The 12,625-nt window shown below is 48.0% G+C and overlaps 1 protein-coding gene across 5 annotated transcripts in view; it reads right to left on the reverse strand.

Annotated features, from left to right (window-relative positions):
* The window catches only part of PRKCB (protein kinase C beta), a 331,373-nt gene that overhangs the window by 154,135 nt on the left and 164,613 nt on the right, over positions 1-12,625 (reverse strand). For all 5 annotated transcript variants that reach the window (XR_013552994.2, XM_078440467.2, XM_078440469.2 and 2 more), the window contains 2 exons: positions 9,035-9,146; positions 8,576-8,704 (listed from right to left, as the gene is read on the reverse strand). Coding sequence is in view for 4 of the 5 variants with exons in the window: in XM_078440467.2 (XP_078296593.1) it covers positions 8,576-8,704; positions 9,035-9,146 (241 nt within the window). In the remaining variant the exon portion in view is untranslated. The remainder of the gene's footprint in view (positions 1-8,575; positions 8,705-9,034; positions 9,147-12,625) is intronic.

Here is a 12,625-nt window from a genome sequence, read left to right on the forward strand (position 1 = left end):
AGAGCCAGAAAGTAATAATTTTAGTTTCTGCAGATCATCCAGGCTCTACCACAGCCACTCAATGAACTCACGATTATGTCACCAAAGTGGCCATAGTCAGTATGTACATGAATGATGTGGCTATGTTCTAATAAAACTTTATTTGCAAAAACGTGCAGTGGCCATATGCACAGGCCATAGTTTGCCAACCCTGCTCCAGATCAACATTGATAATTCTGATGAGAGTAAACATTAGAAAGAGGGGAAAGAACACTGAGTAGAATGAGTTTGGCTCCCTCCATCTCAAAACAACTCTTTTTGAGTACCTCACAGCCCATAATAAGGCTTCAAAGGAAGGGTGGGCAAGGATCCCCTGGCCTCACAGGTGTGCAAACAACTATCCAGGATGCACTGAGAAAAACGGCTAAAGCTGCATAGACAGAGACATGATTTAACTCAATTTCTTCATTAAAAAAACAATGAAGAGCAGCGGGTGTCTTGCCGTCTTTGTTTCAAGGCAATTCGCTCTCCAGTGAGCACACAATGAAGTATTTTCAACAAACCCATTTTACTGCATTACTTTCTCAAAACAAAAAATCCAACAACTAAGGAGCGTGATGTAGTCTAAGGGCTCGTGGTGCCATGGCGGCTCCATTACCACAGCTCCCACGTGTGTGTGGGGTGTGTGGGGTGTGTGGGGCACTCGTGTCTGCACACACTGGGCACTTTCCTGAGGACAGATGGTGTTCGCAGCTTTTACCAGACCCTCAATAGCAGCTGTGACATTAAAAAAAAAAAAAAAAAAAAGGCTTAACTTGATGGGGGTTGAGGTGACACAGCAGAACGTATTTGTCAAAACTCAGCCATCGTACAGTGAAGATGTGTGCACTTCACTGTTTGCAAATTTTACCTCAAATGTAAAGAAACACCACAACCGTAAATAAGTGTCGTCTTCCAGCTGGTGGTTTGCATGCTTCAGTGTTCAGGAGAAAAACTAAATTGCTGTCTTCGATCTGCTTTGAAACGTGTCAAAAATAAGACTGGTCGATGCAGGGAGGGTAAGGGGGACAGACAGTGATTAAGCAAGTGTAGTAAATGTTAATGGCAGGTTCTAGGTGGGTGAACAAATGGTTTGCCCTGTAAAGTTCTTTCAGCTTTGGGGCGCCTGGGTGGCTCAGTCCAGTTGAGCTTACAATGTCAGCTCAGATCATGATCTCACAGTTCATGAGTTCAAGCCCAGCATCGGGTCAATGCTGTCAGCACAGAGCCCGCTTCGGATCCTCTGTCGCCCTTTCTCTGCCCCTACCCTGCTCATGCTCGCTCTCTCTCTCTCTCTCTCTCTCTCTCTCAAAAATGAATAATCATTTTTTTAAAAAAAGGAGGGGGTTGCCTGGGTGGCTCAGTCGCGTGAGCGTCCAACTTCGGCTCAGGCTATGATCTCACAGCTCGTGGGTTCCATCCCCACATCGGGCTCTGCGCTGACAGCTCAGAGCCTGGAGCCTGCTTCCGATTCCGTATCTCTCTCTGCCCCTCCCCTGCTCATATTTTCTTCCTCTCTCTAATACACATAAACATTGAAAAAAATTTAATTCATTCAGCTTTGCTGTATGTTGGACATTTCTCTTAATACAACATTGGGGAAAAATACTAAGCAGTAACATACAAGGGAGGGGGAAATCCACAGGAACTGGATCCTACCCCTGTCCCATAACGAATGGCTTTGAGAAGTTACTTCCTTTCTCTGGGCCTCAGTGACCCACCTGTTTAACAGAGGTAAGGGGGAGGGGGCTGAGCTGTACTCTGTGTCCGTTATGGGCAATGATGATGCTGTGGTTTCATCTCATTCTGTAAAACTTGGGCATCTTTATAAAAAGATCCTTTGTGGGTAGGAATGGCATTGAAGGCAGAGACTGCCCCCTAGTGGGTCCTAGTGGCCTAATTTATGATCATTTTATATACCTGCAATTGATGCACAGCTGGAAAATATTTTGAGATATTATTCTATCTGTACTCTCTTTCTTCACATTTTCCTGTTCTTCCCCCTCTTCTCTTTCCCTTTAAAGCAGAAAGTCAGCTCAGTAGAAGTGCGTGGTGATGCCAAAAGCAGAAACAGCCTTTAGGTCATTCTTGCTCTGTGTCCCAAACTTCCAAACCTCAGAGGTTTTAAAGAGGAAATCACATTAATGTAGGGGATTTGTGGGCACTGAGTGTCTTGAGAAAAAGTTTTGAAGGGGAGTGGATTTTCATGACAAGAATGAGATTCCTTATGGCTAACAGAAGGAAGAAAGGTAAGAAAAGATCCCAAGGGTCCCAAGGGCATTGGCAAGGCCAATGTTCATCCAGGCAAAGAGACCTGTCTTATCCCCTGCTGTAACTCAAGGGTCTAGAATACGCTGGGTGAAAAGTAGAAACTCAACTAATATTGTTGAATGAATAAGTGAATGACTGGGAGAGTGAGTGAATGGATTCTAGAGGAGTTTATAGCCAGAATGTAGGGAAAGAAAGCCACACTCAAGAGCTAATAGTCTCCTACACCCCTGCCATTCTGGTGTCCCCACTCGTGTGCACCTTGCACGGTATTCCTTCTCCCTGGGACATGGTATCCTGGTGAGAATGTGGCTGTGGAGCCAGAGTGCCTGGGCTCAAATGTGAGACCCACCACTTACTGTGCGACTCCTAGAAAGTTACTCAACTGGCTCTGTGCCTCAGTTTCCTCACATGTGACAGGGGGATGATAATAACACCCATGACAGAGGATGGCTGTGAAGATCAATGAACTGATCTATGTACAGCATGCAAGAAGCACTTAATAAACACAGCTAGTGTTTTTTTTTTTTTCTCAAGTACCTTGGCACAAAGCTCACTCCATCCAGATAATTCCTATACATCTTACAGACTCAAGTCAGCCATGGTTCCCTTTGGGAGGCTTCAGGTGCCCCTCTGTATGCCCCCAAGGTACCAACACAGTATGTCACCTCATGACACAATCATCTCTTCCCCCCCCCAGGCTGTGAGCTCCGTGAAGACAAAGACTAGATGTCACTGGTCATCAGATCCAAGCTGGTACTCAGGCCCTTCCTGAATGAATGAATACCTATGCTTAGGGAGCGCACCTTACTTTTCTGCCCATAAGATGCCACTTTTCTCATACTGCAAACACCGAATCACTCCAAACTACTCCCACACCTCCCACCTCACCCCTCAGGGTACAGCACATACCCAAGTCTGCCCTCTGCTCTTCTGGCCATGTCCTGCCATATTGGCTTTATCTTTAGAAAGATACCCAAGTGGAATATCAAGGCGAAGGCACCCTCATAGGTTTTCTTATACTCTTTTCCCATTGTTAGAGTCCCCATGATGGCCAAAACCTTCTCTACCCTGAAACAGTCTTTAAATAACAAGAGAGTCTTCTGTAAGCCTTCAACATCGATTTCCTTTCTCCTAAGAGTGCTTTTGAAATCTCTTTTGGGATAAGGTGTATAGGTAGATGTGATCCTCAACTTTTCCCAACAGCCTGTCAAGGACTTAAGTCTCTTTGGTGCTCTTCTCCTTTTGATGTGTGAATATCAGATCTTGGAAAGGATTAAAATACCATAATATTGGGAGTACCTAACTCTTTCTGGGAGATGCTTCAGTCTAAGAAGGTTCTGTACAGCACAATACAATGGGGAGGACTTTGAACAGGGGTCTTGAAGAGAAACATCAAAATAATTGCTCCTTCTGCTTTTCTTTACAAACAGTCCCAATTTTTGTGAGATAGAGTTATGGATACAAATACGGATATGGTTAAGGATTTGCAGATGGCCATAAGGTAGATGAGAATGTAAATAATGGGATGCCAGTTGTTACGTTAATAGAGAGAGACTGAATTGAAAGGGGTTGATATGTATAAGAACCTGGGCTTTGTAAACTCAAGGAGCATCGCACAACTTTGATCTGGGCTTTCCTACATTGCATTGCCTGCTCCCATGATAACGCTCGGCCTCATGATGTCTATATGGTTTTCTATTATTCTACAAGTCCCACTGCTCTGGATTTTTTCTGCATTGTCCAGGGAATGACAGTGGTCATGGCTCCAAAGAGTAGGTCCCAGTCTCAGTAATACTTGCTGTTTACCTTGGACATGGTCCTTAAGAGTTTCTGTGTGGTCTCCCTTCCTAGGAGAGTGGTGTATCATTCATACATACATCCGCGGATGCCACAAATAGTTAGTGATGTCCATCAATCAAGGTGCTGGGGAGAGTGTGAACCAAAGCAGATACTGTCCTGCTCTCATGGAGCTTAAAGCCCAGCAGGAGAGGTAGGCGTAATCATGCCAACACGAAACAGCACCTGACACAAACTCAAGTTCAGGGTACCATGAGTGTCCAGTATAGTGAGAGGTCAGGGGAAGCTTCCCTGATGGTGAGGGTGAGCTAGGCCTACAAGAAGGGGGAAGAGTTACCTGCAGGAAGAAGATGAGAGGGCAAAGATGAGCATTCCAGACTGAGGGAACAGAAGGTGTAGAGATCGTCCAATGGCGGTGGCGGGGGGGGGGGGGGCATCCTGGAGAGGATGAAGGGTTCAGAGAAAAGCAGAAGAGACAGAGAAGAGAGAATGAGGCCGCCACATGAGACTTCTCTGTCCTAACGCAATGAGAAGTCACGAATCAGTTTTTAAAAGAAAGAGAACTGATCAGATTTCCATTCTGATCTTGACCTGCAAGATCCCTGACAGCAGACCTCAAGCCTGGATTTCAGGAGCCACGGGAGATGAGGAAACCTTCAGATCTTTCACAAGCACCTGGCCTCTGGACACAATGGGACTTCTGAAGAGCATGTGACATTCAGAAAACATGGCAAAGTGTCCTGGGCTGGTGAGTAGAAGGTCCGGACACTGAACACGACTCTACAGTCTGCAGGTGAGATGATTTGGCCCTAGCTCTGCTGGGAAGGGCTCTCTCCTCTCTGATCTACCTGGCTGAGGTCAGGCAGGAGGGCCTAGAGACCCAAGCACAAAACCAGAAGGATGCTTGAGAGAAAGGAGGGACATCTGGGCATCCAGGACCCTCCACACTGGGTCAATGCACCCATCTCCCAGCTGCTGTAAGTGTTGGCCATTAAAGGCTCACCGGTGCCCCTGTGTCCAGATAATCACCCTCAGCCACACAGAAGCCACCTAGCTTGGGAGGACACCACCCTCCCACCTCTGACCCCAGCAGCCTGCAGCAAAGACTGACCATCCAGTAAGCTCAGGCTGCCAAAACAGAACACCACAGACTAGGTGACTTAAACAACAAACACTTAAGGGGCGCCTGGGTGGCTCAGTCGGTTAGGCATCTGACTTCATCTCGGGTCATGATCTCACAGTTCATGGGTTCGAGCCCCCCGTCAGGCTCTGTGCTGACAGCTCAGAGCCTGGAGCCTGCTTCAGATTCTGTGTTTCCCTCTCTCTCTTTCTCTGTCCCGCCCCCATTCACACTCTGTCTCTCTCAAAAAAATGAATAAACATTTTTAAAAAATTAAACAACAACAAGAAACATTTATTCCTCAGAGTTCTGGAAGCAGGGAAGTCCAATATCAGGTGCACACCATTTTAGCTCCTGGTGAGAGCCCTCTTCCTGGCTTGTAGACAGCCACCTTGTCGTTGTGCTCTCACATGGTGGAGAGAGGGAAATCTATTTCTCTTCCTCTTCTTAAGCCACTAGTCTCATCAGAGAGCCTCACCATTATGATTGCGACAACTCCTAATTATCTCCTAAAGACCCCATCTCCAAATACTATTCCATTGGGTTAGAGCTTCAACATATGAAGGGGGGGAGGGCAATGCAGTCCATGGTGGACTGACCCTCACAGGCCACCTCCCTTGCCTCAGGGAGGGAGGATCAGGCTGACGCCTGAGCGTCCAATGGAGACCATTCTCTTCCTTAGCTTTTCCTGCTCTGTCCTCACTCTTCTCCTGTGAGCAGCCCCAATGAATCACTTGAACAAAAATCTCCATCTCGTCTCTATTTTTAGAGAACTCTGAAAACTGACAGCTGATGAATCAATGCTATCAGAACCCCGGGCATGCAGATATCCTGCTCCTGACTTTAAAGGAGCCAACTTCCCTCCTTTCCCCTTGTTATGGGTTGAATTATGTCCTCCCACCCAAGATATATTCATGTCCCAAGCCCAGTACTTGTGAATGTAATCTTACTTGGAAATAAGGGCTTTGTGATGTAATTAAGTTAAGACGAGGTCATGCTAGATTAGAGGAGCTATAATCCAATGACTAGTGTCCTTATAAGAAGAGGAACCTTGGACACAGAGACACCCAGGGAAGAATGCCATGTGATGATGAAGGCAGAGACCGGAATGATGTACCTACAAGCCAAGGAACATCGAAGATTGATAGCAACTACTAGGAGCTAAGAGTGAAGAATGGAACAGACTCTCCCTCAGAGTTCTCCAGAAGAAGCCAAGTCTGCTGACACTTTGATGTCACACTCCTGGCCTTGGAACAGCTAGAGAATAAACTCCTGCTGTTGCAAGCCACCCAGTTTGTGGCACTTCAGGAGAGCAGCTCTAGGAAATTATATACCCTTCGTTCATAGGCATATAGTGGGACTGCCAGGGAATCATCAGCTTGTGATCAAGATACACCCAAGCAGATCTGCAAATAAAGGGGAAGACTTTGACCTTGAATTTGAAGGGATGCTATATTGTACCACATCAGAAAAAGACTCTCCAAGAAATGCCCCTAAGAGGTAACCTAGCAAAACCACAAAGGAAATACATGGGGTGGGGGTGGGGGGGAGAACCAAACTAAAAAGCAACCCAGTATATTGTACTAGAGAGTCCACCAGACCTAGATGATAAAGTGTCTTTCTAAGCCTATTTCCTGATGAGTAGAATGATACTACTACTCAGCTCATTAGAGTTACTAAAAAAATGTAAACAAGATAATGCCTGTAAGTGCTCTGCACAGGGATTGACACATTAGAAACAATTCCAAAGTTAGCTATTGCTTTATTATTGCCGTCATTACTAATGGTGTATGTTCCTGGAAGCCTAACTTCTCCTCTAAATTATCTTCATTCATAAAATGAGCATAGTAGATATTTCACAATGGTGTTGTGGGGATTAAAGAGATAACACGAAAGGCTTTTTTACTGAAATATAGGTGGCATATAAATGCTATGTACGTTTGTATACAATGTGTTGATTTGACACATTTATATATTGTGGTATGATTATTGCCAGAGCGTCAGCTAACACCTCTATCACATCACATAATTATCACTTCCTTTTTTTTTTGTGGTGGGAACCATGGATGGACTTTGAGGGCATTATACTAAGTCAGGTCATGTGTATGATGGGTTCCATAAATGTTGGCTGCCCCCAATAACATAATCTGAGCCGGCGTAGTTCCTAGAGAATGACACTAGAGGGCAGGAGGGTCTCATTTTTGCCCAACCCCAGCGCCAGGAAGCTAGGAAAACCCTCTTCTCCAGAACCAGCATGCTTCCCCCCCGGGTTCCTCCAAACATCCCTATGGCAAGAAATCGGCCACTTGCCTTCCTTTTAAAGGAAAAAGCAACTCAATGGAATGCACGTTTCTAAAGAGCTCACTGGGTATCATGAACCTCAGTTTAAAACAGGGATGTAGTTTACAGGGATATTTTTACATGGTTTAAGTAAAGCCCCTCCCTGCACAGAGCGGCTGAACCAATCTGGGGCCTCAGAAGCAGACCCAATTTTTGCAAAATCAGTCCCTTGTGTGATCAGTTTCCTAAGTTACCAAGTCATAAAACCTTGTTTGTACGGATTAGTTATAAAGTCTATAATTTGTGTCACAAGGCTTTGAGAGAATTCCTCCAAAGTTTTAGTCCTGTTCTTGTGTGCGTTTTACTGTAGCTTTATGGCTCAGTATTTACCAGTTCCGCACAGCTGCATTTCCGTTTTGCTGGAGCTCCGCATGTCAGGGCCAATTATTTCTTGAATGTTCTATTCCAGGAGCAACAGATGCCCTGCTCCTGTCTTCCCCTAGTTCCCCCTGCACCTCCCCAACCGGCTGTATTCTCCCTCTTTCTTAGTGTGGATATTGCAGAAGTGCAAAAAGTACAGGGAATAATAGAACAGGGACCAGCGCAGCCACCGTCAGGTTTGGAAAGAAATATTTCAAATACGTGGAACGCCCCCAGCGATGCACACTGCGTCCCTCCTCCTGCCCAAGTTGTCACAGTCTCAAATTGGGTGTTTGTCACCAAGACTATTTTCCCCACTGGGAAAGTCTGCGGAAGCACCAAGCATTCCTTCTTGGCTACCTTAAAGGAACAGAACTGGACACTCCACAGACAAGGAACGGGGTGGGAAAGGGAGAGGGAGAGAAGGGGAGTGGGGACTTCGCCCAGCTCCAGCCAGCCCATCGGCTGAGAGTGGGAAGGGGGAGGGATACACTTTCTAAGGATGCCTGCAGCGGGGAGGGACTGTGATGGGGGCTGGGGGGAGGAGGGAGGCAGGGTCACGCAGTCCCCTTCCCGCCCCTGGCACTGTCCATCCCTCCACCAGCTTCCCCTCCCCCAAAACACAGACGGGACCCGCGGAGCTGGCGCCGGAGCGCCAGCGCCACCTACCGACGACGATGAGGACTTCCCTCTCGATGTGCGCCTGGATGTAGATGCGGCCTCGGCGCTCAGTGTGGTCTGTGCCGCACAGGCTGGGGACGTTCATCACGCAACGCTTGTGCACGTTCATCATGCAGGCTGCGAGGGCACAGAGGGGCGCGGCTCAGGCTGGACCCCTCCCGTCCAGTCTCTTTAGAAGGGCTCCTCCAACCCCTTCCACCCCCGGGCCCTGCCGGACAGAGGAGGTGGGACTTGTCTGTCCTCTCTGAGCCTGAGCCCACACCCTGCATGCCTCCAACGGCTCTGAAGCCAGCATCGCTAACTTCAATGCCGCTAGATTTGGGGGTGAGAGGCTCATTACTGAGCAACAGACAACTGGTACACCAGCCCCACCCATGACTTGGGAGGCTCCAAACCACGAGGAGGCAGCCCAGCCACCAGAGGCCGCCACTGAGCAAATGTACTTACTGTCACATTTCATCCCCTGGTGGATGAGTCCATACAGCAGTGACCCGCAGTGGTCACAAAACGTGGGGCTGGAGTATGTGTGGATCTTAAACTTGTGTTTGCTCCGGGGGTCCTAAGGCCAAGAGAAACAAACAAGAGAGACCAGTGTCAGCGTGGCATGTCAAGGACTCACACGGCATCGAGCATCAGAGGAGAACTCGCCGAGAACTGCACCTGGCCCCCAGCGTTCCCCACACCTGTTAGGACCATCACCAGAGTTCTGCTCAGACATGCATTTATTAAGAGCTGTTGAATGAATGGACGACTAGAACAGCAGGTGGTCCCACAGCAGCCCCAGTACATTTGCTGGGCTTCAAGTCCTCCAATCGAGAGCCTCACCCACTGACTCCTGCCTGAAGCGAGGCCTGCAGGGACAGCAGACAGTTAACAGTTAACCGGGTCCCCTTGATTCTGTTTCTTCCCCCTTTATCCTCTGCGCAAGCTTTGGGAACTTTTAGAGTGATCTAAAACCCAAGTCTGAGCATAAAACCCCCTGCTTAAAGGCCATTTGTTAATACGTCATCACCTACAGAACAGAGTTCAACGTCCAGTGAAGAGTCTGCAGGTTGTGGCAGAGACTGCTAGTTTTTCCAACAATAGCCATTCTTTAATAACAGAACCCTTGAGTTTGAGCAGAGAGTGTGGCCACCCAATTAGAGACCGCATTTCCCAGCCTCCCTGGAAGCTTTGGTATGGCTGTGTGATGAAGTTCTGGCCAGCAGGATAGGTGTGCCTTTAAAAGAATGTGTACACGCCTCTCTGGCCCCTTTCCTCCTTTCCTCTGAGGGAGGAACTGGAACCAAATACCTCAGACCCGAACCTGGAGCCATGTGTTGAAAGAATAAAGCTACACTACTGGCCTTGGACTTCATCCCATTGGGCAGACACCTCAGAGAAAACCTACCTTCTGTCTTGTTTAAGTCACTGTATTTGGGGGATATTTGTTACAGCAGCTTATTCGGTTCCCTAACAAGCATGCCCTTCACAACCTGGCAGTGTGGTACGGTGGTTAAAGGTACAGATTTTGGAGCATAAACTAGCTGGGTTCTTCTCAGCAATGTGACTTTGGGCAAGTGACTTAACCTCTTTGTGTTTCCGTTTCCTTGTCTGTAAAGTGGAGGTAATGATAATGCTCTAAGCTTGTTAGACCACTGGGAAGAATAAAGGCATTCATCTGTGTACAGATCTTCGAACCAGCTGGCACGCTGTAAGCAGTACACGCTCTCGTATTATTACCCCTACATCTCCCTTATGATCCCACCTGTGTCCCCAAATACACACTCTGCTCTCGGTTACACAGGACTCGTTCATGTCCCTCTGGCTCGCACGGTGTCTGTCTCCCTCGAGAGTGGCTCTTCCATCACTGCGCTCGCTACAAAGCTCCTTCTTCTCTTCCCCCAAAGCCAGCGGGAAAGCTGCTTTCCCCGTGAAACAGTGTACCGCAGAAGCTGAGAACGCGGACCCTGGGTTCCCACCCAGGGCTCATCAGACACAGCAGCCTTTGGTATATGCCACCCATCTCTTCCCTCATTCCTTCTGCTCGCCACGAGTTTACGGGTGCAGGTGCCTTCTTAAAACTGATATTCTTGCGGGGCGCCTGGGTGGCTCAGTCGGTTAAGCGTCCGACTTCGGCTTAGGTCATGATCTCATGGTTCGTGGGTTCGAGCTCCATGTCAGGCCCTGTGCTGACAATTAGGAGCCTGGACCCTGCTTCGGATTCTGCCTCCCTCTCTCTCTGCCCCTTGCCCACTCACCCTCTCTCTCGCTCTCAAAAATAAATAAACATTAAAAATTTTTAAAAACTGATATTCTTGCGACAGACAGAAAATAAACAGACACAATGAGTAGATGTTATTTTATGTGCTATTCAAGTGATGAGTGTTTTTCCTGAAAGATTCTTTAGATAAACTGTACTGAATTCTAGCGTATGTAAAAAAGGTGAATTTTTCCTGCATGAAAACAATACCTTCATAAGGCTGACTAAAAACATCTTCAGTCACTGAAGGCTTTGGGGGCATTCACCTTAGAGCTGAGAAATGCTTGCCTCAAACGCTCCAGGGAAACACCTGTTCATAACCAGGGTTGGCCTGTAGGGGGAGCTCAGGGCTTTCCCTCACTCCCCGCTCGCCTCGAAGCAGAACAGATCTGGTTGGTCAGATTCCAAGGCACTGATTGGCCCGGCCTCAGTGGGTGGAGCTTGCACACGTGTGGAAAGGTGCACCTGTCATCTTTCTCTTTCTGTCTCCTAGCTCTCTCAGCTCCCAGGAGACGGGTGGGTTCAGATCCCGTGGTCCAGCCCTGAGAGGGTTGGGAGTGAGTGGCCTGGGGCAAGTTCTCTCTCTCTTCTTGGCTCTTGTGCTCTCTTCGGATTCCCTGATATGTTGACCTTATAGAAGCCAAGAATTCCTTTTGATTACGGTTTCGATTTCCCGAGGCCTCCCTAGTATAGAAAAAAGGGGTCTCCGAGGGCCTCAAGAGGTCGACCTTGAGATTTGGGACAAAATCCCAAATAGTAATAAATGGCCTCCTTGCTGGGTTTCACTTTCCTCCATGTATACATCTCCTTAGAGTATCTTGGGGCGGGGAGAAGGCTTTGAGCATTTCTGACTAGGTATCACCAAGAACCGTCTCCGTCCCTTCATGTCTCTCCAACAATAAGAGATGCCAAGTGGCACAAAGAATGGGAAGGGAAATGAAACATTTACCGAGAGCTGCCCCTGTGCCAAGCGGATGCTGGATGTCTCACGCGCACTTTCTCCAGCCTTCAAGCTATTCCATTTGGAAGGTGCGATTCGTTTCCATCTTAGCGCCAGTGAAACGGGCCCAGACTAGAGAGTGAGATTTTCCCCAAGGTCACTCAGCTGGCCCACCGCAGCGTGGGGATTCACACCAGGGTCTGCCTGGCTCTGAAGCCGGGATGCACTAAGCTTCTCTCCCTGCTCCCCAACTTCATTAATGCCCCACTGTTCCGGTCCAGCTACAATAGCACCTCCTTCCTTCACTCATTCCCCCAGCTAGTGACTCCTGACAGCCAGGGTGGTCCCAAGCATCGGGATACAACTGTGAGCAAGGAGACAGAATGCCTGCTCTCGCTGAATTCACACTCTAATGGCAGAAAGAAACCAAAAACAAAACGAGACAAAACAAAAACCCCACACCCTGCCCTCCCAGATCTTCCCCATCAGAGCATTTAACCACTGTGTTGCAACTGCATGTTTAATCCCATGTCTCCAATGCTTAGCTGCAAGCAACACAAGGGAATTTTGCTCCGGGGCATATATTGTACTTGGCATACAGAAGGTGCTCACTAATAATGAGTGAGAGTTAGCATTTACTGAGCATTTACGCATGCCAGGAACTGTTTTCCAGGGATTGACCAGGCATTAACTCATGTACTTCACATAGCATCCCTGTGAAGTAGGTACTTCACCCATTTCACAGATGAGGGCCGAGGGGTGCAGTGACTTGCCCAGGGCCCCCCGGCCTTGGCAACACAGCACTTTGCACAGTGGGTGGCACCTAGTAAGAGGTTCGTGAGCTGTGGTGGCAGCT

This window comes from Panthera onca, chromosome E3 (genome assembly GCF_046562875.1).
Source record: "Panthera onca isolate mPanOnc1 chromosome E3, mPanOnc1 haplotype 2, whole genome shotgun sequence".
Classification (NCBI taxonomy): domain Eukaryota; kingdom Metazoa; phylum Chordata; class Mammalia; order Carnivora; family Felidae; genus Panthera; species Panthera onca.